At 38.7% G+C, this 25241-nt stretch overlaps 2 protein-coding genes across 8 annotated transcripts in view; one reads left to right on the top strand and one right to left on the bottom strand.

Moving 5' to 3' along the window:
• Window positions 1–614: 614 nt before the first annotated feature.
• Window positions 615–22907, bottom strand: TATDN3 (TatD DNase domain containing 3). Of its 4 annotated transcripts, none has more exons than XM_027613016.2 (10): window positions 22788–22907; window positions 21045–21077; window positions 20072–20145; window positions 19568–19652; window positions 15220–15282; window positions 13650–13759; window positions 13430–13485; window positions 11548–11660; window positions 7027–7107; window positions 618–3328 (listed from the first exon to the last, which is right to left on the bottom strand). In XM_027613016.2, the coding sequence occupies exons 1-10, from the start codon at window positions 22851–22853 to the stop codon at window positions 3185–3187; spliced, it is 825 nt and encodes a 274-aa protein (XP_027468817.1). In that variant the 5' UTR covers window positions 22854–22907; the 3' UTR covers window positions 618–3184. The 4 variants fall into 4 exon arrangements, with proteins under 4 accessions (XP_027468819.1, XP_027468820.1, XP_027468817.1 ...); XM_027613017.2 differs by having other exon boundaries at window positions 7027–7104; XM_027613018.2 differs by lacking the exon at window positions 15220–15282 and having other exon boundaries at window positions 615–3328.
• Window positions 22908–22977: 70 nt separating this feature from the next.
• Window positions 22978–25241, top strand: part of NSL1 (NSL1 component of MIS12 kinetochore complex) — a 34661-nt gene continuing 32397 nt past the window's right edge. For 3 of the 4 annotated variants that reach the window (XM_027613013.2, XM_027613015.2, XM_027613014.2), the window contains exon 1: window positions 22978–23243. In XM_027613013.2, coding sequence (XP_027468814.1) covers window positions 23010–23243 — 234 coding nt within the window. In that variant the 5' untranslated portion in view covers window positions 22978–23009. The remainder of the gene's footprint in view (window positions 23244–25241) is intronic. The other variant, XM_027613012.2, reaches the window with a different exon arrangement.

Below are 25241 nucleotides of genomic sequence, written 5' to 3'. Positions count from 1 at the left end.
TGTACAGAGGACATTAGATTTTTAATACTTTCTGCTTTTATATGCTATGTATGGTTCTCTATATTTCTTATATTAAACTATTAACTTGGGAAATGTTATTTGCACCAGTTTTAACATGCAAGGTATAAATAATACTCAGGTTGTTAACGAATTACAGAGATGTTCACCAAAGAAGTCATCTTTTTTTAGAGATGTGCTTGCTTTGGAATTAGCCAAAAATAAGGAGGGTGAGGAGGGCGTACTAGGATGTTTTTGCTTGAAGCCTCATGTTTAAGCTTGTAACACTGATAATCCCTGAATTATCTAATTTCTTTCCACACTATCTTTTTGACTGACTTTGTAATTATTAGCACAGACTCTGTCATAGTTTTATTTATTTATTTATAAAGATTTTATTTATTTATTTGACTGAGAGATACAGCAAGAGAGGGAACACAAGCAGGGGGAGTGGGAGAGGGAGGAGCAGGCTCCCCGCCGAGCAGGGAGCCCGATGTGGGGCTCGATCCCAGGACCCTGGGATCATGACCCGAGCCAAAGGCAGATGCTTAACGACTGAGCCACCCAGGTGCCCCTCTGTCATAGTTTTAAAAGGGCCGTGAAAAAAATAAAAATAAAAAGGACAGTGAGATTTGCTCATGATTGAAAAGCTAAACTCTAAAAATCACAGAACAGTTTCTGGAAACCCTTTGTAAGTTACCCAGATCCTGTAAATGAAATGTCAATTCAAATATGTTACTGTGAAGTATTCAATCAAAAGCATGAAAGGGGCAAGAAAGGGCAAATAAAAAAATTAAACTCTGAAGTATGAGTGTAGCTCAAGCATGCAAAAACAAGACTCTTCTTTATGTTCAGCTTAGAAGAAGGATCTGGGAGAGGGGAAGGAAACATGCAACAGCAAGAGGATGGTGGAGGATTATAAAGAAAAGTAGTGGGCAGGAGATACAAAAGCAGCAGCAAGGTGATCAAATGAACCCTTGGTTGCATAATAATTAAAGGACAGGGTTGATACTAATTTTTCTTTTTTAATTTAAAGAATGATACATATTCATCTGATTCTTACCAGAATAAAAAAAGATAAACGCTGGAATAAGAAATGTTTCCTTTTAGTAAAAGAAGGTCACCATATGCTGGCAGAGGAGAGGGGGAAGAAAAGCCCTTCTAGCCTTTCACTTGGTGGAGGGTATTCCTACAGAACATTACAGATTTGCTTTTCTGGACCATGAGAATTTATTCCTATTTTTCAGAATGTTTAACATTAGGAAATCTTTGAATAGCATTTAATACATTCATAGGCTGGACATGAAAAATATGCACCACAAAACAAAACAAAACAAAACAAAACAAAAGCCCAACCAGTTAAAAGGTACAGAGTATTAAATCTCCATTTCAAAGAGCAGCCTGAAAGAGAACATATCTAACTTGTCAGCTGCAGTCAGTTGGACTTACTACCTCCATTCGCTTATTTTAAAAGATATGTAAGAGCATATGATATTGCAAACCTTGTTTCAGACCACAGAGAAAATGCAAAAAGAAAATAAAACTGGTTTGTTCTCAAATGGTTTGTAATTTCTAAAGGCAAAAACATATACAAGGTAACCCTAGTAAAAAGGAATGTGTTAAATGTCATCTGACTGGTTTTGTAGAACCTCATTCCTCCTTTATTATAGTACTTCTCACAGTGCTTTGAAATTATTTGTCCACTTTATTACATTTTGAACTGAAGGCAAGGACCATGTCTTATTCCTCTCTGTAGCCTATGGACCTAGATTAGTGGGAAACCTATTGGAGGGGCTCCATAACTGTTTGTGTGATAAATGAAACGAATAAATTGATGAGGAAATGAAGAAAGCGGCTACACAATTTAGAGGGCAGGGATTGTACCTGGCTGGGGTGATGAGGCCAGGGGAAGTCATTTAAGTTGGGTCTTAAAGGATTTAAAGGTGAGAGTCTGACAAAGGGAGTGTGGGCAGAAAGGGTAGGAAACAGGCAGAAGAAATACAGAGTTGAAAGAGAGCCAGAAGTCTGATTTTAATAGAATCTCCCACTACATGTAGGAATGTCATCTCTCATGATGCTGATGGGTGGTCAAGTGCCTCACGAAGTACCTTCTTCTGTTTCTTAGCTAATCTAGTTTGGTTTGGACAGTCTGCCCTAGAACTAGTTTTGATTCCTCAATAAATAAATTAATTTCAAAATACTAAAGATTATGTAAAATCACTTAGCTTTTTAGGAAGTTAATTTTTTTCTATGATAGGTACTTTTCCCAGTATTTGCTGCTTGTATAATTTAGTAAAATTAAATACACAGGCTTTGGTATGGGTCACAACGCTTAGTAAACTACATATAAGATTTTTAAAAATTGGGGTAAAATATACATAACATACCACTTTAATGACGACTAGGTGTGTAGGTTAGTGGCATTACATACATTCATATTATTGTGCTAGTGTACCCATCATCCATCCACAGAACTCTTTGCAGCCAAGATTTTCAAAACTTAAAAATATAAAATATCACCGTATGCAAAAATAGTCAGATACATTTTAATAAAGCTATGTACATTTTAAACATGTGACAATATTCAGACTGGAACTTAAACTCAGTTTATTACCTAAACTTTGGGGCTTGGCACTTAATGGTGATTGCACAAATCACTGGCCTCATAAGTCAAAATCTATTTTATATTGATCTATATTGATCAATATGAAAACCTATACATTTTTCTCTTAAAAAGAAGTAATTCAAAGTACTAACAATTCAATTTTACAAACCCAGAAAAGAGAGCACTGACAGTGTAAGAAACAAGATGATCTTCCACTAGATAAATCCTGTAGTGGTGGAGGATCAACCGTTAGCTGCCCCAGTAGTGCTCCTGTCTTACCTGGGGAAGCCTCCCTTGCCAGAAGAAATGGTTTCAGGTCATATGGTGGGTTCCACTTAATGGTGTAAGGTAAGAGGCAGTGGTGTTTCTCAATCTCCTGCTAGGACTCCATTAATTATAAAGAAGCACAAGGTAGAATCAGAATCCAGGGTTTCAGGACCCAAGCCTGGTTTTAGGAGAACTATTTCTCTAAAATCATAATCTTCCAAATCCTTATATAATGGCCTCGAACTTCAGTTCAGACTCCTACTCAGAACATTTCTTTCTCTCAAATGCTGTCCCCTGTGGCATCTGGTTTTGAAGCTACTTCTGGAGCAGATGCCAAAGCTTGGGAAACAGTCTCAATGCATTCTGTGTTGTCACTTCTATAACTTCTTCTACTGAGATCCCCTTCACCTGGGCAATATATTCTGCTGAAATGGAAATGTTTTGGGGTTCATTTCGTACCTGAAACAGAACAAAGCAGAAAGTGAATCAGATATGACACTCAAGGGAAGCAATCTTGGAGACCATAGATAAAACAGAACAAAGTGAGTTGGTAAAAACCAATTTTTTTTTTTTTTTAATGGGCAGGTTAGGGGAGGCAAGGTGGCAAGGCTGGGGAGAAGGCCCTGAACTTAAGCTTAAGAGCTACAGCCACAAGGTTGGCCTGTACAACGTTGACTGTAAGTCGGTGTTGAACACTTGGTGACCTGCCTGACCTGATGGATTAACTGTGCTTGGTTTGTTGCGTAAGTGAGTGCTTGTAAAGGTCACTGCTCTGCAGCTTGGCCTCTTCACCTCACAGGTTATATTACAGTTGGATTCAAGAATTGCTACTGTGTGTCTGGAAGACTAAATAGATTATACACTGCTATTTCACTGATTCTAAGACACATTTCCTCCTATTTAACATCTCTGAAATGGATAGATGTTTTACTTACATTCAACGGCATGTCACAGCACAACTGGCAGTGTTGTTTTTCTTTTAAAGATTTTATTTGTTTGAGAGGGAGAATGAGATAGAAAGAGCATGAGAGAGGGGAGGGTCAGAGGGAGAAGCAGACTCCCTGCTGAGCAGGGAGCCCGATGCGGGACTCGATTCTCGGACTCCAAGGATGATGACCTGAGCCGAAGGCAGTCGCTTAACCAACTGAGCCACCCAGGCACCTGTTTTTTTCTTTTTTAATGGTTACAAAACAGTGGTGTATCTATAATCAGTAGTATTTAGATTTTGTGAATTTTATTATTATTATTTTTTCCTACTCAGGATGATAATGTTCAGAGGAATAAGAGAACTGTTAAAGTCAAAAAAAAAATGACCTTGATAATTAGCCTAAAAAAACAATGAAGAATGTGCACCAAGATTTTTGTTCAAGGATATTCATTATATTGTTTATGATACTCTGTTGGAAACAACATAAATGACAATATCAAGTTACATATATTATGGTCTGTTCACACACTGGAATATTATGCAGTTATTAAACATGCTGAGGAAAAGTATATTTATTGACATATATAGATATTTACCACATAAAAGCAAGTCATGAAATGGGTTCAAGCGAATCCTATTTTTATGAAAAATATGTATGTACATATATGGATATTAAAAAGGCCGGAAGGACATAAAAACTTACATTTATTTAGTGCTTATTGTTGGCTAGGTTTTGTTGTCAGTTTTTTTTTTTTAAAGATTTTATTTATTTATTTGAGAGAGAGAGAATGAGAGATAGAGAGCACGAGAGGGAAGAGGGTCAGAGGGAGAAGCAGACTCCCCGCCGAGCAGGGAGCCTGATGTGGGACTCGATCCCGGGACTCCAGGATCATGACCTGGGCCGAAAGCAGTTGCTTAACCAACTGAGCCACCCAGGCTCCCTGTTGTCAGTTTTTCATGGAATTTCTCACTTATTCCTCAAAGTAACTCTGTGAGATAGGTACTATCGTTATCAGTTTTATTTGTGTACTGTTTTTTTTTTTTGTTTTGTTTTATTTTTTTAAAGATTTTATTTATTTATTTGACAGAGACAGACATAGAGAGAGAGGGAACACAAGCAGGAGGAATGGGAGAGGGAGAAGCAGGCTTCCCGCCAAGCAGGGAGCCCGATGCGGGACTTGATCCCAGGACCCCAGGATCATGACCTGAGCTGAAGGCAGATGCTTAACGACTGAGCCACCCAGGTGCCCCTAGTGTACTGTTTTCACAGATAAGAAGGAATCCTATACAGCTAGTATATAGGCTGGCTGAGGTTTGAGCCTGAGCAATCTGGCATCAGTTTATGCTCTTAGCCACTGTACTCTCGTGGTAACCTCTCAGGGGTAGATGGTTCTATTTTCTTGTTTATGATTTTGTGTTTCCTAATTTTCTAAACAAACACATTTTACTTAACAAAAAGCATATTCAAGCTACGAAATTCATTGGTTCAATAAATACTTCTGAGTACCTGTTATGTGCAAGGCCCCATGCCAGAAACTCAGAATTCTTGTCAAATCAACTAGATGTAAATATAAACTGAGTTAGAATAGCATTTGAAATTCATTCCTGTTGGGGCACCTGGGTGGCTCAGTCGGTTAAGTGTCTGCCTTCGGTTCAGGTCATGATCCTGGAGCCCTGGGATCGAGTCCTGCATCGGGTCCCCTGCTCAGTAGCGAGTCTGCTTCTCCCTCTCTTTCTGCCCCTCCCCCAGCTTGCGCTCTCTCTCTAAATAAATTTAAAAAAAAATGAAATTCATTCCTGTTTAGGGAAAAAAATGCTAGGTCCTTTTCCTTCTAGTTTACACTAACCAGGAAACCAATTCCGTACCATTTTGTCCTATACCCAAACAAAAAAAATAACTGGAGTTGTGATTTTTCTGTCTTCTATATTCTTTTAAGAGCTGACTTATAAAAATATGTATCTATTTGGACATTAATTAGCAATATTCAAATTGCAATCATAAACAATCATAGTTTATTAAAAATCACATCACAACTCCCAAACCTCTGAATCTGGAATGCCAGTCTTCTGAACCTGGCAGGCATGGAGACACAGATCTGATGGGTGGTCAAGGGCACAAGTTAGCTACGCACTGGTAGGCGAATATAATACGGACTAAGGCAAAAAGAGTAGATACTCTGGCTTCCTTTCAGTTATAATTTTAAAAGGTAGCAATATTTAAAGTATGATTCTTTGTGACCTATAATAACAAAATGTAGAGAAAGATCACATCAGTAAATCCATGACTATATCAATATTTGTACTGAAAGAAACAGAGCCTCATTATAACATGCCAATTAAAAGAAAAAAAAACATTTCTTGAGCATCTACTATATACCAGACACTGCTATACTTTTCATATACATTATTTCATTTAATCCACACTGTAATATTTTAATGTTATTATTGTCATTTTGTAAATGAGGAAACAGGTTTTTTTTGTGTGTTTTTTTAAAGATTTTATTTATTTATATGAGAGGGAGAGTGAGCAAGAAAGAGAGCACGAGCAGGGGGAGGAGCAGAGGGACAGGGAGACAGGGGAAGCAGGCTGCCCCTCCACCTTGAGCAGGGAGCCCGATGCGGGTATCGATCCCGGGTACTCTGGGATCACGACCTGAGCCGAAGGCAGACGCTTAACCAACTGAGCCACCCAGGCGCCCTGAAGAAACAGATTCAAAGAGATTAAATAACTTTCCCAAAGTCACACAACTAGTGGGTAGCAGAGATAGGATTTGAATCTAGGTCTTTCTGACTCGGACACTGAGGTTTTTTACTCTACTGGTCTGGCTCTCATTATTATGTAAATTAAGACCTGGCCAATATCCAGTAATATTCGCTGGAGCACAAGAGCTATAAAATTAATAAAACCTCTCAACCAAGCATTAAAATAGGATTCCAATGGGGGCACCTGGGTGGCTCAGTCACTTAAGCATCTGACTCTTGGTTCGGCTTAGGTAATGATCTTGTGGTTTAGTCGTGGGATCAAGCCCTGTGTCGGGCTGTGTTCAGTGTGGAGTCTGCTCAGTGTGGGATTTTCTCTCCCTCTCATTCACTCTCTCTCTTTCAAATAAATAAAATCTTAAAAAAAAAAAAGGATTCCATTGTATTTACACTATAATGAGAAACACAGCTAAGGTGAAAATAGCTCAAAAGAAAGACAATCTAAATAATGTAGGAATTAGATAATCACCTGTTTTTCTGGTCCTAGTGCAGGTGAATCTGTTTCTAAGCAAATTGAAGTTAAAGGCAACTGTTTCACAAGTTTCTGCTTCTTAGAGAAAAGAGAAAGCTAGTCAATTTAAAACATGAGACATAAAGATAAAAAAAAAAAAAACGGAGCATTAAACCCATATACCAATGCATCCTACTTTGCAGGAACCTAAAAGTCATGCTTTCATATTCAAGTAATTATTAAAACTTTCAACTATTACTAAATGCTCACCACAATAAATGTAGTTACCATCTGTCACCATACAAGATTATCACAATACTATTGACTATATTCCCTATGCTGTACTTTTCAACACCATAACTTATTTTGTAACTGAAAGTTTGTACCTCTTAACCCCCTTCACTTATTTTGCCCATTTCCCTACCCCCTTCCCTTCTGGCAACCACCAGTTTGTTCTTATGAGTCTGTTTGGTTTTCTTTGTTCATTTGTTTTGTTTTTTAGATTCCACATAAAAGTAAAATCATATGGTATTTGTCTTTTTCTGTCTGATTTATTTCACTTAGCGTAATACCCTCTTGGTCCATCCATTTTGTTGAAATGGCAAGTTTTCATTCTTTTTTATGGCTGAATACTGAAGCACTGCTTATTAACAGTGAAAAACTAGAAATGACCTAATCTTTACTTAAGGTAAAGATTAAATAAATTATGGTACATCCAAATTGTGAAGTATTATACAATCACTTTAAAGATGAGGTAGATCCATATTTATAGACACAAGCAGATATCCACAAATTTTCCTAAGTATTTGGAAATTGAGCGACACACTTTGAAATAATCGATATGGTCAAAGAGGAGGTCACAAGGTAAACTACAAAATATTCCAAACTGAAAGTGAAAATACAGCATCTATCAAAATCTGTGCATTGCAACTGTAAGATCCAGGTAGTGCTAATGAAACTATCGCAGTAAAGGTTTACACGAGAAAATAAGAAAGATTTCAAATGAATAATCTAAAGTTCTACCTTAAACTATAAAATGAAACTATAAAAAGGATAATATGCAGGCCCACCTTGTTTTATTGTGTTTCACAGATAGTGAGGTGTTTTTTTTGTTTGTTTTTTTACAAACTGAAAGTTTGTGGCAACCCTGCAAGTTTTTAGCTGCCATTTTTTCCAAAAGCATTTTCTCATGTCTCATTTCATGTCATTCATATTTTGGTAATTCTTGCAATATTTCAAACGTTTTCATTGTTATTATATTTGTTATGCTGATCTGTGGTCAGTGCTCTTTGATGTTGCTATTGTAATTGTTCTGGGGCACCACGATCCGCACCCATACAAGATGGTAGGTTTAATTGATAAAAGTTGCATGTGTTCTGACTGTTCCACCTACCAGCCATTCCCTTGTCTCCCTCTCCTTAGGCCTATTTCCTGAGACACACAATACTGAAATTAGGCCAACTAATAACATTACACTGGCCTCTAAGTGTTCAAGGGAAAGGAAGAGTCACACATTTCTCATTTTAAATCAAAAGCCAGAAATGATTAAGCCTGGTGAGAAAAGCCAAGATAGGCTGAAAGTGAGACCTATTGGGCCAGTTCACTGAGTTGTGAATGCAAAGAAGTTCTTGGGGGAAATTAAAAGTGCTGCTCCAGGGAACACACAAATGATAAAGCAAAACGGCCTTATTACTGATACGGGGAAGACTGAGTGGTCTGGATAGAAGATCAAACCAGCCACAACCTTCCCTTAAGCCGAAGCCCCATTCAGAGCAAGGCCCTTCAATTCTATGCAGGCTGAGAGAGGTGAGGAAGCTGAAGAGCTTGATGCTAGCAGAGGTTGGTTCATGAGGTTTACAGAAAGAAGCTGTCTCCATAACATCAAAGTGCAAGGTAAAGCAGCAAGTGCTGATGTTGAAGCTGTGAGTTACCCAGAAATCTAGCTAAGAGAATTCATGAAGGTGGCCATGCTAAAGGACAGATTTTCAATGTAGACAGAACAGCCTTATACTGGAAGAAGATGCCACCTAGGACTTTCGTAGTTAGAGAGAAAAAGTCTATGCCTGCCTTCAAAACTTCAAAGGACAGGCTAACTCTCATTAGGTACTAATGCAGTTGGTTGACTTTAAGTTGAAGTCAATGTTTACTTACCATTCCAAAAATCCTAGGGCCCTTAGAAATAGTGCTAAATTTATTCTGCTTGTGCTTTATAAATGGAACAACAAAGCTTGGATGCAGGCACATCTGCTTACAACATGATTTAATAAAAATTAAGTCCACTGTTGAGACAAAAAAGATTCCTTCCAAAATATTACTGCTCATTGACAATGCACCTGGGCACCCAAGGGCTCTGCTGGAGATGTACAAGGAGAGTAATGTTTTCATGCCTGCTAACACAACATCCATTCTGCAGGCTGTGGACCAAGTAATAACTCTGACTTTCAAGTGTTACTATTTAAGAAATACATTTCATGAGGTTATAGTTAGTATCACATAGTGATTCCTCGGATGGATCTGGGCAAAGTACACTGAAAACCTTCTGGGAAGGATTCACCATTCTACATGTCATTAAAAACATTTGTAAGTCATAGTAAGAGGTCCAAATATCAACATTAACAGAAGTTTGGAAGAAATTGATTCCAACCCTCATAAATGACTTTGAGGGGTTCAAGACTTCAGTGGAGAAAGTAACTACAGATGTGATAGAAATAGTAAGAGAACTGGAATCAGAAGTGGAGCATGAAGATGTGAATGAATTGTTGCAATTTCACGATAAAACTTGAATGAATGAGGAGTTGTTTCTTATGGGTGAGCAGAGAAAGTAGTTTCTTGGGATGGAACCTACTCCTGGTGAAGATGCTGTGAAGATTGTTGAAATAACAATAAAAGATTTAGAATATTACATATATTTAGTTGATAAAGCAGTGGTAGGGTTTAAGAGGATTGACTCCAATTTTGAAAGAAGTTCTGTGGGCAAAACGCTATCAAATAGCATCATGTGCTACAGAAAAATCATTCTTGAAGGGAAGAGTCAATGGATGCAGCAAACTTCACTGTTGTCTTATTTTAAGAAATTGCCACAGCCACTCCAACCTTTAGCAACCATCACCCTGATCAGTCAGGAGCCACCGACATTGAGACAAGACCCTCCACCAGCAAGGAGATTACGACCCCCTGAAAGCTCAGATGATGGTTAGCATTTTTTAACAATAAAACACTTTTATTTTTAAAATTTTACTTATTTATTTGAGAGAGAGCAAGCGCACACCAGCTGGGAGGGGTAGAGCGGTAGAATCTGAAGCAGACTCTGCACTGAACGAGGAGCTGGACACAGGGCTGGATCCCATGACTGCAAGACCATGACCTGAGTTAAAACCAAGAGCTGGACACTTAACTGACTGAGCCACCCGGCTGCCCCACAATAAAATACTTTTAAATTAAGGTATGTACATTGTTTTTTTGGACACAGTGCTATTGCACACTTAATAGACTACAGTATAGTGTACACATAACTTTTATATGCACTGGGAAACCAAAAAATTCACTTGACTTGCTTTACTGTGATATTTGTTTTATTGCAGCAGTCTGGAACCGAACCTGCAACATCACTGAGGTATGCCTGGCTCATGACCAAGTAGAATTTATCCAAGGAATACAAGGTTGGTTCAACAACAGAAAATCAATCAATACAATTTACAGGCCAAGAAAAGAAGACCAGTATGATCATCCCAATAGAGGCAGAACAAACATTTGACAAACAGAAAATGGAAATAAGGTTGATAGAAATAAACAGTTTCTTTAAAAGAAAAAAACATGACAAAATCCAACATGTCTTTTTTTTAAGATTTATTTATTTGAAAGCAAGAGAGAGAGAGAGAAAGCGAGTGTGAGCGGGGAGGAGCAGAGGAAGGAGGAGGGAAGGAATCTCAAGCAGACTCCCCGCCAAGTGTGGAGCCTGATGCAGGGCTCAATCCCACAACCCAGAGATCACAACCTGAGCTCAAACCAAGAGTTGGACACTTAACTGACTGAGCCACCCAGGCGCCCCAGATTATTTGTCTTTCTAGTTGGTGAGTTGTAATGGTGTTTTATGTACTCTGAATACTAGACCCTTACCAGATATAGTTTGCAAACACCTTTCCTCCTTCTGTGGGTTATCTTTTCACTTTATCAATATGTCTTTTGAAGCATAAAAGTGCAAAAACTGTTTCATTGTGGAAGTTTTAAATTTTGATGATGTCTAATTTATCTATTTTTTTCTTTGGTTGCTTGTGCTTTTGGTGTCATATGTAAGAAACCACTGCTTATTCCAAAGTTACAAAGATTTTGATTTGTTTTCTTCTGATAGTTTTATAAATTTTAGCTCTTGGGTTTAGCTCTTTGATTCATTTTTGAGGTACTTTTCATATACACGTGAGGTAGGGATTGACAATTACTTTTTGTAATGTAGCTAGAATAGTATTACAAGTGTGTAATAAAAGCTCATGATTTAAAGGGTATTTTACAAAGCATAAAATGAGGCTTAGTTAAGGAACTTACCTGTCCACTTCTTATGATAGAAGGAGGAATTGAGAAGAAGTACCCAGCTCTTACTCCTTCCATCGCTACAGATGGCCGACCATCAAATGCATGCAGGAGCACTTTGTCAGCACCTGTTAAAGATTAAAGATAATTTAGAGTTTCCTTTCATTTCCTTAACAAGAAGTTTTCCGACTAATCAAAGTGGGCAACACAGATTATATATTTTAAGTAAACTTTGGTCACTATAATATAAAGATGAGGTTCTATGACTTCTCTTTTTTTTCTTAAGTTTTATTTATTTAAGTAATCTCTACACCCCATATGGAGCTCGAACTCAAAACCTGAGATCAAGAGTTGCATGCTCTGGGGCGCCTGGGTGGCTCAGTTGGTTAAGCGACTGCCTTCGGCTCAGGTCATGATCCTGGAGTCCCGGGATCGAGTCCCACATCGGGCTCCCTGCTCAGCAGGGAGTCTGCTTCTCCCTCTGACCCTCTTCCCTCTCATGCTCTGTCTCTCATTCTCTCTCTAATAAATAAATTAAAAAAAAAAAAAAAAAAGAGTTGCATGCTCTTCCAACCAGGTGCCCCTATATGATTTCTAAAGGGTAAATGTACAGTGTTCAAAAAGAAAAATAAAAAAGAGGACATTCTTAATCTTCAGAATAAAATCAAAATACAATTTTTAAGGGCCCCCGGGTGGCTCAGTCAGTTAGCATCCAGCTCTTGATTTCAGCTCAGGTCTTGATCTCAGGGTTGTGAGTTCAAGCCCCACGTTGGGCTCCACACAGGGTGTGGAGCCTACATTAAAAAAAGTATAAATTTTTAAATAAATATTTAAACTTCTTATACCATCAAACTTATACCATACAAACTTTTTGAAAGTTTGTAAACTGTCAAATTACTATTCCTACTAGATTTTTAAGCAGTGAAATTATCCTTAACAAGAATGCTAGTGAAAGAAGAAACAGGGAACTCAATGACTCAGTCTCAATACTTAGGACTGGCTTCACCAAATCACTTCAAGTTCTTAAATGATGGCTGCTCAGCCTGCATAAAAATCAGGCTCAGTGTGAGTAATTCCAGTGATTCTCATCACTGAGAAATACAATGCTTTCTAGTTGCAGGCAATTACACTTACTTTACTATTTGATACTGTTTTTTTCAAACAGTAGACATGATCATTAGTGGGTTACAATCATAAATGAATTATGGAATCAGTTTAGTGGGTCTCGACTGACCAGCATATGCTTATGTGTATATGTGTGACGCATATATGTATATGTACATATTTGTATATGCCTATCTGCACATACATATAGATGTACTGCTCCTTAAACTCTGGCCAGTTTTCTGTATATGTATATACTGAGTCTCAAAATAAAATCTTAGTACCAAAAAAAGTACTCAAGTGTATTTCTTACTGTGGATGGTACTTTAAAAAGTCTGAAAAGTAATGCTATAAGATATATTTTTACTTTAGGAGTAACTGGTGAAGATGACGGTGCATTTCAGGTATGATGGCCATGACCTGTATAATACCATTTTCTGAGGCAGCAGCCAGAAAACATGCACGACAGTAACCCGTCTTTGCTTTGTTTTTTCCTCTCTCATTAATCAGCTACTTAAGCTGATTAAAAAATTAGAGCTGTTAATTTTTAAATTAAGGAATATAAATTACTTGATCCAATTTTGCATTTGCTCTGTGCTGGCTTTCTAAATGTCATAATCACTCTTGAAAGTAGGCTGACTTGCAAAATCACCTTAGTTCATTTCCACCTCCACTCTTGCCCCATTCCCTTCCCTTTAAGAAATCAAATTAAAACACGGCTTATTCTATGAGAATGTGGACTAGAACTGTCCAACGTAAATATTAGGCACACTTCTCTCAGGAACCTAAATACCTTGCTCATTCAAGAGGCTGATGGTGGGTCTTCCAGCAGAGCGTGAGTGAACATTTCTGTTTAACAACAAAAAATTCCTTTTAGGTCCTTAATCTGAAAGTATTATTTTTGTTCTATTTAAGTAATTCAGAGAAAAAGAAATACAGAGCTCTACCTCAGGAGAATCATTATTTAATTTTCTCTATAGCTATTAATATAGAAAGATGATTAATTAACCTACAAAGGCAAATTTAATCTTTTGGCTAACTGGACCTGTCGGATCAGGACTTGTCGTTGCTCTTCCTTCTGCTCATCAGTGCCAGCAAATCTGGGGGAGAAATCTAGTCCCACCTGTAATAGAAAGATAAACCAGACTTCTATGTTTACCATTTAATGAATTCAAAAGACATACTGTGGAGCAGTGCTGTCCAAGAGAAATATGATGGGAGCCATACATGCAAGCCACATATATAACTTTACATTTTCTAGTAGCCACATTAAAGGCACTAACAAGAGGGGCGCCTGGGTGGCTCAGTTGTTAAGCATCTGCCTTCTGCTATGGTCATGATCCCAGGGAGACCTGCTTCTCCCTCCCTCACTCCCCCTGCTTGTGTTCCCTCTCTCGCTGTGTCTCTCTCTGTCAAATAAATACATAAATAAAATCTTTAAAAAAACAAAAACACTAACAAGAATCAGGTGAAATTAATTTTAATGATATACTTTATTTAATCCATATGTCCAAAACATCATTATTATTATATAGTAATATTATTATTTCAATACAAAATCAATATAAAAAATCATTGCATTATTTTACATTCTTTTTTTTGGGTACTAAGACTTTGAAATCCTGTGTGTTTTATATTTATAGCATACCTCAATTTGGACCAGTCACATTTCAAGTGCTGTATGTGGTTACTACATTGGACAGTGAAGATTATAAATGACTGTTTCCCTTGATACTCTTTTGGCATACATTGCTAAAGTCTATATTCTAAATTTAAGTGTTACTCTTATCTTTTTTTTTTTAAGATTTTATTTATTTATTCATGAGAGACAGAGGGGGAGGGAGAGAGAGAGAGAGAGAGAGAGAGAAGCAGAGGGAGAAGTAGGCTCCCAAGGAGCAGGGAGCCTGATGCGGGACTCGATCCCAGGACTCTGGGATCATGACCTGAGCCGAAGGCAGATGCTTAACCATCTGAGCCACCCAGGCGCCCAGTGTTACTCTTATCTTTTATCTTTGATTAGAAGTGGAGTTTATTACCAAGTGATAAAAATGCTTCACAACTTTATAAATTATTTAATAAAAAATGTTCTTTAATTACAAACTCTAGCCTATTTTTAAATTTTAAAAAAAAATATTTTATTTATTTATTAAGTAAGTTCTACGTCCAATGTGGGGCTGGAACTCATGACCCTGAGATCAAGAGTCACATGCTCCACCAACTAAGCCAGCCAGGCACCCCAACAAACTCTAGTCTATTTAAAGTATGTTTGTATATACTGTGTTAACTAACTATAGAGATGATGACCCTATTTAAGAAAAGGAAAAAAAAGAACAAAGTTCTTTTTTTTGTAATGCTAATAAAGTAGTTTTCTTTCATTAACATAAGTCTATAGTGGGGCTTTCTACTGTCTTACCTTAGGCTCTTTTGCTTATTGAGGAAGTACTGACAAATTATTATCCAGCTAAATGAAATGAATATAATTATCTAACTCAGTTATAATCACCAATAGTGAACTAAAGATTATATTCATATATCATATGAAAGTCTGGATTAGCAGTCATTTGATCAGCTATTTGGTGTTACCTCTCCAACTGCCAACAACTGATCTTTATAATTCTCCATAATGGGCAAAGCTACATCCAAATCCTAGGAGAAAAAAAAAAGGTAAATTTGTTTAAATAGAAGTGTGAGGGAACTGATACTTTAGAAAACATCTTTTATATACCAGGCACTATACTATACTGGGTCCTTTACATACATTCAATACCTTTAACCAGGTGAAGAAGTAGTGACAGTCATCCTTCTATAATGGTGAGTACTACTATTTGGAAATTTGAGTAGAAACATCCCACACCCAGTCAGGTTACAAGAACATGACTTTCAATGAACAGTCTCACTTAAACACTTCCTAATATTTAGGAGGAATTTCCTGACATTTAGGACTGATTTGGATTTCCTCCTGGAATAGCTGATCAAGAGCCATCTTTGGCAGTCACCTTTGTAATTGAGTTTTTGGGGAGTGCACTGTGCTATGTCCTCCTCTTAGGATGTTAATGGTTTTTGAGTTTTTTAATAGCAACAATCCCATACATCCTCTGCACTGTTTTCACTGATTTCTTTTGTCTTTATAATCCTGCTTAGCCTATTTTTGTCCTAAAGGTTCAACAGCATAAACACTAATTATCACACATATGCTTGTTTGTCAATTATTGAAGTAATTAAGTACTGTTAGTCTCCATGGTATTACTATTTTCATTTAAAGAGAATTTACTCTGTGAGGGTTCCCTTGTAAGACAAGGGAAAGACATATATATGGAAAATTTGCTCCTAGATATCTTTTAAACTACTTTGAGGGCTTTAGCCTCAGGATATGTAAATTGCAAAGAACTTCTACTGAGGATAATTAGAACAAAGGAGAATTACGAAAAGAGAGGTGGAACCGATGGTAGAGGAGCAGGAGGAGATTTTACAATTATGCCTCTGGAGACAGATAACATGAGGGGCAGAGTAGATCATGGCCTTAGAAATACATTCTAGTAGACTCGATAAAGAGGAATTAACAGTGTTGTGAGGAGCTAAGAGTATAAAACATTACAGATCAGAGATGGTGTCTGACAATAGTTGAGGTTAAACATTGTCAGCCAAAGCCTTTTCCATATCAAACATCCAAACTGCTCTGTCTCTGAAGTTCAGAGGGGCTGGAGAAGGTAGAGATTACCTAGGAAATGGCTGACACTTGGAAAGTCTTAGAAAGGAAGTGTACATTTGGATGAAGACCAGATAGAGGGAAAAATGTGCTTCTTGGAATATCTATTATCTGTGAAAAAAGCAAAACAAATTTACAATGAGACTGTTTCAACTTCTCATGAAATAACCTGGAAGTTTCTGGCAAGTCAAGGAGAGTAAGTAGAAATTAATATAATTCATATTACTAATTTTATATGTGTATATTCATGTGTGTGGTCCCTATCGTTTTATTTCAGTAGATGTAAACAGTTTTATAAAGACATTCATAGGTCTATTTCTGACTTCATTTCTATTCCCACTTCTTGAATGACGTCTCAAGTTCTTTAATAGCCAATGGTTCTATTATGGGGTTTTTAAAGATCCTATACCTCTACACCTATGACCGGGACTACTACCATTGTATAATTATTCACAGTTTACAAATGAGGAAATTAAGACTTAGCAAAGTGAAGTGCCACAGATCAAAGAAGCCAGTAGGCCAGGTCTCTGTGACTTCAAAGCCTGTGCTGTGACCATTATGCTGCTGAAAGACAAAAGAGAGGAAAGAAAGAAGGAGGAGAAAGGGGGACAGAGGGCAAAAGGGAAGGAAAGCAGATTGATTCTGAATGATTTTAAATAATTACAATAGTTTTTTTATTAAACAAAATGTTTAGTCTTCACAATCTTGAAAACAGGGTCAGGTGTGTAACACAAATGTGTGAAGCAGGCCAAGCACGGAGGGGAGCCAACTGCAGAGCACATGCCCTGCCTGCAGGGGGCAGTAGACCACACACAGTGAATTGTGGTTCCCTGAAATATCTCTGGGTCCCAAGCCCTGCCTGGTAGTAATATTTATTGAATGATTAAGTTCAGGAATATGCTGAAAGATTTGTGTGAGCTAGGCAATTTTAATTTTATTTATTTTATTAGAGAGAGTGAGGAAGGGCAAAGGGAGAGACAGAATCCCAAGCAGGCTCCACACCCAGGGTGGAGCCCAACGTGGGGTTTGATGTCATGATCCTGGGATCGCAACCTGAAGCGAAATCAAGAGTCCCAATGTTCAACTGACTGAGCCGCCGAGGTGCCCCAGGGACTTTAATTTTATGAAGCAAGTGAATTTACTAAACACTTAGTACATACTAAGTATCAGGGGCTTATATTAGGGGTTTATAATCTAATCGTTATGAGAAAACTAAACTAGGGTACAGACTACAAGCCCACTAAGAATAAAAGAGGAATAACTGCTTATCTCTGGTGTTTTCCAGAGGGCTATCCTGAGATTTTATGAGTTCATATCTGCTTTGAGAATCTGGAATTACCTATCTAATGTTGCTATTCTCATTAGTTTTATAAGTTAAACAGTTCTATCAGTTCTACATTTATGCCGAAATATGTCATATCCAGCCACTTCCCTCTCGCCTCTGCTGCTGGCACGCTGGTCCAGTCTGCCATCCTCTCTCCCAGGGACTACTGCGATGGTCTTCTCCCTCTTCCTGTCTTCCTTTTTTTGCACTCTTCAAAATTTGTTCTTCACACCATACCCAAGGGGATCTCTTCAGTGTATGTGCTGCCGAAGCGAGCACCCAAGGGGATCTCTTCAAAACATAAATCCCACTCGTCCCTCCTCACTTCGAACCCCCCACCGATGCCAACTGAACTCCAGCAAGGCCCCGGACGCGGTGCCCCCTGCCCAGTCCCTCTGACCCTGCCACCGTTACTTCCCCCTCCCTCGGCCACAGCAGCTCTCTTTCTGTTTCTTGACCACATCAAGCTCATTCCTACCTTAGGACCTTCATGCTGGGTTGTTTCGTTTGCCTACACCACTCTGAGCCCTCTCGCTGCAGGGCCAACTCTTTGGCAGCATTCAGGTTGCAGTTCTCATATCACCACCTCAGAGAGGCCTTCCTTGACTACAATCCAAAAACCAGCATCCACAATCCCTATCACATAATCTTGTTTGATTGTCTTAAAGCACTGAGTGCTACCTACAGTTTTCCTGTCCATGTATCTAATTGTTGATTGTCTGTCTGCCCCTGACTAGAATCTAGCTTCCATGAGAGGGATTTCACTCTACAGTGCTTACAGCAGTGCTTGGAATGCAGTAGGTGCTCAGTAAACACTTGCTGACTGACTAACTAAACGAATGCCTAGTCATATAAATCTCTATATAAATGAAAGAAATGCTATCCTGCTATGATCCCCAATATTTTGGGAACTGTATCTCTCTGGCAATTTAACTAATTTTATCATCCCAGGAGAACAACTCAGGAGAACTACAGGACAAGTATTTATTTTTACCTGAAGTGAATTAAAAACAATTTTGTTTCAAAATAAATAGAGCTATCTGGGGCTTCCTAATGTAGGAATACAGATTCATTACTATAAAAAATGAGAGACCTTATCTTAATTTATTTATAGGTAACAAAAAGTCTTCACTTCTTCAAAATGGGGGGTGCTATCACTCACATTTATGTAATAAAGCACTTAAGAAACTGGATCTCCCTGATGCCGAGTCAGGAGATGAGTTTGAAATATGAGACATATTGGCTATTGTCAGTCAATGAGATCTTGTGGGTAGGATTTGTTTTAGAGCCGGTTGGTATAAAAGCAGTACAGTTTCATAGGTCAAGAGCATTCCATTAGAGACAGTTTAACGTTCAAGATGATACTGTGTTCCCTCACGCTACTATATCTATGAATTTGTATCTTTCTTTTTCTGGATATTTTATCACTTTTTGGCCAAACAATATGACAACATGGTAAAAAAATGTGAAGACTACCCGATCATCACAGCTAATGTCATTTCTGTGTTTTTCCCTCTAGTCTTTTCCTTATAGGATATATTTTTACATGAATGTCACAACTAGGGAATAAACCATTTGGCATCCTGCTTTTATACCTATATTATCTTGTAAACATTTTCCTCATTGCTACATAAAATAAACCTTATCGTTCTCATCTTCCATGTACGCATTCCATACATACATACATATATTTAACACTCTACAAGTTAATTTTTCCTTGATTTCTGAGCCTCTAGGTTGTTTCTGTTTCTTTTCTCTACTACAAATAATGCTGCAACAAACACCTTTGTGAAAGGTAGCATTTCCTTCTTCTGGATTATTGCCTTAGAATATAAATCAGAAAGAGGAGCATTACTGAATCAAAGGTATTTTTTATGGTTCTTGTTTTATATGACTTTTACCTTTAATGTGACACTTCTTTGATCTCCTGGTGAAACTCCTTGAATAGGGTGAACACCCAAGCATGGCAGGACAAACCCCTTATACCTAAAAATGTAGAACAAGTTAAGAAAGCAGGAATATTAAACTAGTAGACAATGTTACGCTAAAGAACAAGTATGAAAGAATTTTTTAGAGCTATGTTGATGGATTTTCTTCTTCTCATTCTCTTTAAAATTGGATGACCTTTGATAGTACAAATATGACATCATAACGGCAACCTTATTAGCAACTCTTTAAATTCTTACTTTTTTTAAGATTGTATTTATCTGTTTGAGGGAGAGAGCACAAGCAGGGGGGAGGGGCAGAGGGAGAGGGAGAAGTAGACTCTCCATCTAGCAGGGAGCCTAACACAGGGCTCGATCCCAGGACCCTGAAATCAGGACCTGAGCTGAAGGCAGACGCTCAACCCACTGAGCCACCCAAGTGCCCCAGCAACTCTTTAAATTCTTAATGAAAAGTAGCACCTTTCTGAAAGCTGCATAATCTTTTCAAATTCTCCTGAATGTTCAGCAACCACCACAAGAGCCATAACATTGGCCTGAAACAAAAATGAATAGAACAGTTAGAATCTCAAACAATACACATCTAACATAACTGAAGAGAAATTTATAATCTTCTGTACTTTCAGTTATTCTTGCTCACTCATACTCCATCAATATAATCATGATGGCAATCACTGAGTACTTACTATGTTTTAGGCACTATGTTCAGTGAATATAAATATTACCTCATTTAATCGACACAGCCCTATGAGGTAGGCATTGCTGTAATCCATCATACTGATAAGGAGTTCTGGGTGGAGTCAAATAACTTGCTCAAGATCATTATGCCTGTGTAACTCCAGAGCCCATGCTCCTAATTAACCTGCCATATTGAATGATGGCTGTGTACATAAAAATGTATTGGCAACCGTTTCTATCACTTTAAGGGAAAGCTACAAAGAGGTAGTTACAATGAATTTCATAAAAACTTCCAAGAATTAGTAATTTTTTCCTGAAATAAATCAAAACGTCTCAGAAAACTTTTATAATTTCTTCAAGATCTCTGGAATAATGTTAATTTTAGAACTGAGAGACGGACCAATCTGTTCCATATAACTGGTAAGCACGGTAGCAGTGGGAACATGTTTTGGATTCAGACTATCTTGTCTGTATCACTTTACTAGCAGTGTATCTTTGGATAAATTAATCTCTGAGTTTCCTCCTCTATCAAATGGGTAATGTTTGGCTCTAAAATAGTAGCTTCTTCATAAGGATGTTGTGAAACACTAAATGAGATAATGTACAGAAAGGGCTAAACTCAGTGCCTGGCATATAGTAAACAGTTAATTAATGCTATTTATTAACAAAGCAACATAGGCATAGTAAATCTAAATTTCAAGCTGTTCTAGATTGAAATTAATAGGAAAACAAAGGGCAATTATAGATATTGACTTACTTTCTTGGCTTTCTCCAACACATCATCCAGATCCTAAAATAAGCATAAGTCATCACAATTATTTTAGATGAATAAACTAACTGCTCTTTGGCTGTGTATATCAGTGTAGTTGAGACAACAATGGCAAGGAACAGTGTGATAGAATGTGAAGAGCTACACTCCCCCACCTTCTGTTTACTCTTCCTTTCTCTCAGTAAAATCTGGCTTCTGTTCCTACTCCACTAAAACAGAAACTGTTATTGTCAAATATAAAGGACACTTCTCTGTCCTCCTCTTATTCTACCCCTCAGCTGCATTAAGAACTCCTCACTTGTCCATTTCTTCCTTCCTGAAATATTTCCCACTCTTGGCTTCTGCAATACCGCTCTCCTGCAAACACCACCCTCCGCTAGCTGCTACTTTCAGTCTCCTTAGCTGGCTCTCTCCTCTGTTGGATTTCAGGACCCTATGCTCCTCTCTCTGCCACACCCCAGGTGATGGCATCCATAGGTTTTGATATCATCATTATGCTAACAAGTCCCCAGTTTTGAGCTCCAGCCTAGAATTCTCTCCTGAGCCCAAGACTGATATTTAAAATTGACTATATGACATTTCCACTTGGATGGATATTAGGCTTCAACATGTGCCAAACATAGCTCTCCTCTACAAACTGATTCCTTCTATCTGCCCTCCCCAACCTCAGTCTTCCCTCCTCTCAGTAAACAGCACCACCATCCTCCCTACAGCATCCTCATGTCCTCTCCTTCTCTCCCTCTCCACATCCAGTTCCTCAGCATATACCATGGATTCTGGCTCTAAAACACACACTGAATCCACCTGCTTTTCTCAAACTCCCTTGCAACCATCATTATCTGCTGTCTACATACAGCAAAAGCCTTCAAACTGGTTTTCTAACTTCCACACTTGCTTTCCATCAGCAAAACGGTTTTTAAAAATGGAAATCAGATCTTGTCACTCTCCCATAAAAAACCAAAAAAACCAAACACCTTTACTGGATCCACATTGTCCTTACTGACCTACCTCACCTAGCCCCTGCAACCCTCTAGTCTTATTCCAATGGCTCTCTCTAGCTCATCACCCTCCGCCTAGCCTTTTTGTAGCTTGAACGCGTCAAATTCTATCCAGTCTGGAGCCTGCGACCTACTTGCTTTCTACACCACCGTACACCCACCTCCTTGCTTGGCTGGCTCTTTGCCTTCCAGTTCCAACTGAAGTGTCACCTCTTGAGAGGTTTTCCCCCTTAAGAGACTCTGTTCTTCCTTCTCATTTATCAGCCTCTGGTTTCCAATGTAGCGGGTAAAACACTTTGTAACTCGGATTTTGTGTGTGTTCTGTTTTCTGTTTGCTTCTCTCCCCCAATAGAACAGGGGCACACCGCGCGCCGGAAAGTGCCGAAAGCACACTTTTCCTGAGCAAAGTGGATGCTCGGCCAGGCCAGGAGCCGCGAGGCCGAGGCCGGTGGGGTAAACAGCCGGGCCAAGGGAAAGTAAGGGGGAAGCCCTTTCGTAAACGGGAAGGACAAATAAAAGCCACGTAGATAAAGAGCTTAACGCTATTCAGGGTCAGAAAGAAAAATCAGAACGACTGAAGTTAAATAGAGCCAGGGGCAAGTCACTCAGGGCCACAAACAGGAGCCTGGGAGGATTTGAGGCTTGGTCCTAAGGGAGGAGAGCAAAAATAACCTGAAGGGAAAGGACGGGGGGGCCTCCCCGCTCCCACGGGCCGGGCCTCGCCCATACATACGCTGTCAAAGTCCGGGGCCGAGAGGTGGCAGTGACAGTCCACCAACCCTACGTCCACCGCCCCCATCGCCACAGCAACCACTGCCCTCCACTCTTCCGCCGAGCCTCAGCCGGAACGCTGCCGCTGCACGGGTTGAGTTTCCGGCCGGACGCGTGCCTCTTCCCCCAGTGAGAGACCGCCCTTCCGCTCCCAGCGTTCCCGCCCGCAGTTCAAACGGGGAAAATGGCGGGGGCTCCTGTGTTGGTGGTCCCTTCCCCTCCGCGGGACGCGGAGAGAGTGGCCGGGGCGGACGACAGGGCCTCGGTCGCCGCCACCTCCCGAGAGGACTTCCGGGTGCGCTGCACCTCGAAGCGGGCGGTGACGGAAATGCTAGAACTGTGCGGCCGCTTTGTGGAAAAGCTCGGGGACGCGCTGCCAGAGGAGATTCGGCAGCCTGCGCTGCGAGATGTGCAGTGGGTACGGGCCCGGTAGCTATCTCTTATCACCCCCTTACCCTGTACCCTTCTCGAGGCTCAGAAAGAGCCTTCGACAGGCTTCGCAAAGTTAACGGTGCTGCCTGCTCCGGTAGAAGAAGCCGGAGAAACGCGAGGGGTCGAAATAGATGCTAGTGTCAGCTGGGTATTAATCGCTTAGACCAGCGCCTTCCAGTAGAAAAATACAAGGCGAGCTATTTATGTAACTTGAAATTAAAGGAAGAAAAAATAGGTGAAATTAATTTTAATATTATGTTTTATTTAATCTGCTCTATCCAAGATACCGTTTTATCTTGTAATAATAGAAAGGAAACGAAGGAGATCTTTTCTATTCTTTTGTTCCTACTAAGCTTTTCAAATCTGGTGGCGTAAATTTAGAGTTCATCTCCTTTAGGGCTAGCCACATTTTAAGGCCTCAATAACCCCAAAGTGGACAGTGCAGACTGACTCTAGGAGGAATTCTCCAGGAAGGGGTAATCCTGGAAGTCAGCCAGTCACCACACTAAGTCTTTGGTCTTTTCCTTTTGCCTGTTTTAGAACTTCATGTAAAGTCGTGAAAACATTTTCCCTCCAACTCTAAAGTAGATAAGGAAGCTGTCTTGATTAATAACTTCACTGGCCCTCATAACATTTCCCCTTCCTTTCTCACATATTTTGCAAAGCCCTGAAGAAGCTAGTTTTTTGAGGAAAGACACAACATTGAGGGATTGGTACCTGCCTGAAGGAAGCATACAATCTATCTGTAGAAAATAAGTTTAAAAGTTCATAATGCGGCACACTTGTGAGTTCAAATGACCACAGTGCGAACAAAAATAAACATCAAATGGAAGAAGAATAAAAAAACAGCACCTGGATTGTGAGTCTGTGTTCCAGTTTTGTATACAGTAATACTGTTACTACCTTCTTGCAAGGAAGGGAAGAATAGAGACATACCTCAGGACATTTTTAGTAGTTTTTGGGAGAAGACTGTTTGTTGCATAATGATCTTAGAATTTGCCCCTTTCTAAGAAGTGCTAACCTATTTAGAACATTTACTTTACAGAAAAAGAGGAGCTTGCCTTAACCTATTAGACCTTATTTAATGGATGATAAAGTGAATTAGAAGGTAAAAGTTTGAAGACTTAAACTACAAAGGAATTCACTTGTGTTTTATATTAAAAGCAGATAAAAGGCAGAGGCTTTAATTATGTTGACATATCTCTTTATCTAAAACCACGTAATATTGTAATGGGTATTCTAAAAAAAAATCGCAATGATATGATTGTGCAATAAATATTACAGTTTGTATTCTGAGATAATCCTTGAATGCCCATATATAAAGTAAGGATTTTATTTTATAAAATCTTTAAAGTGTAGAGTGTGTACATTAACTCATAATTATCAGTCACTATTTGATTTATGCTTATTTTTACTCCTACAAAGTGTGTAAAATACATTCTCATTGTAAAAAACAGCATAAAGCAAAAGTCTGAATTCCTCTCCCCCATCCCTCTTCCTTCCTGGAAATAACTTACTATTTTGGAGGGCCCATGGAGGGTGTAATCCTTCTATACCTTTTTTTATGGCTTTACATCTCTCTGTTTTAGATTTTTGTTTGTTTTTTACCTTAATAGTGTTAGGATGATGTATTTAGCAATTTAGCTTTTTTTTTTTTCCTACCAAATCTATCTTCGACTATTATTTGTCAATGTTAGGTAGAGATATACTTTATTCTTTTTTAGTATTGCATGATATGGATATAGTATATTTAACCATTTTCTGAATTTGAATTTAGATTTTATTTTCCCCTCAGTATTTTATAATTTCAGATAGTGCTTTAACAAACATTACTAGTACATCCTTTTTATGTTTTTATGAGAATAGTTTTTTAGGATACATTGCTAGAAGTGAAATTGTTAGGTAATAGGGAATGTGCATTTAAAATTTTAATGGCACTACCAAATTCCTTTAGTCCCTTATTTTTTAATGTAGTATAAACATT

This window comes from Zalophus californianus, chromosome 10 (assembly GCF_009762305.2).
Source record: "Zalophus californianus isolate mZalCal1 chromosome 10, mZalCal1.pri.v2, whole genome shotgun sequence".
NCBI lineage: Eukaryota > Metazoa > Chordata > Mammalia > Carnivora > Otariidae > Zalophus > Zalophus californianus.
The sequence above is the reverse complement of the archived record's forward strand: the minus strand, read 5'-3'. Positions and strand labels throughout refer to the sequence as shown.

What these genes read in the sequence shown, in the direction of transcription:
- TATDN3 (XM_027613016.2), bottom strand. Translation starts at nt 22,853, where the DNA reads ATGGGGGCGGTGGACGTAGGGTTGGTGGACTGTCACTGCCACCTCTCG. An exon ending in AGTTGTTGGCAGTTGGAGAG is followed by an intron (nt 13,760 to 15,219) that starts GTAACACCAAAT and finishes TTTCTATTACAG; the next exon opens with GTGGGACTAGATTTCTCCCC. An exon ending in AAAAGATTAAATTTGCCTTT is followed by an intron (nt 13,486 to 13,649) that starts GTAGGTTAATTA and finishes GTTGTTAAACAG; the next exon opens with AAATGTTCACTCACGCTCTG.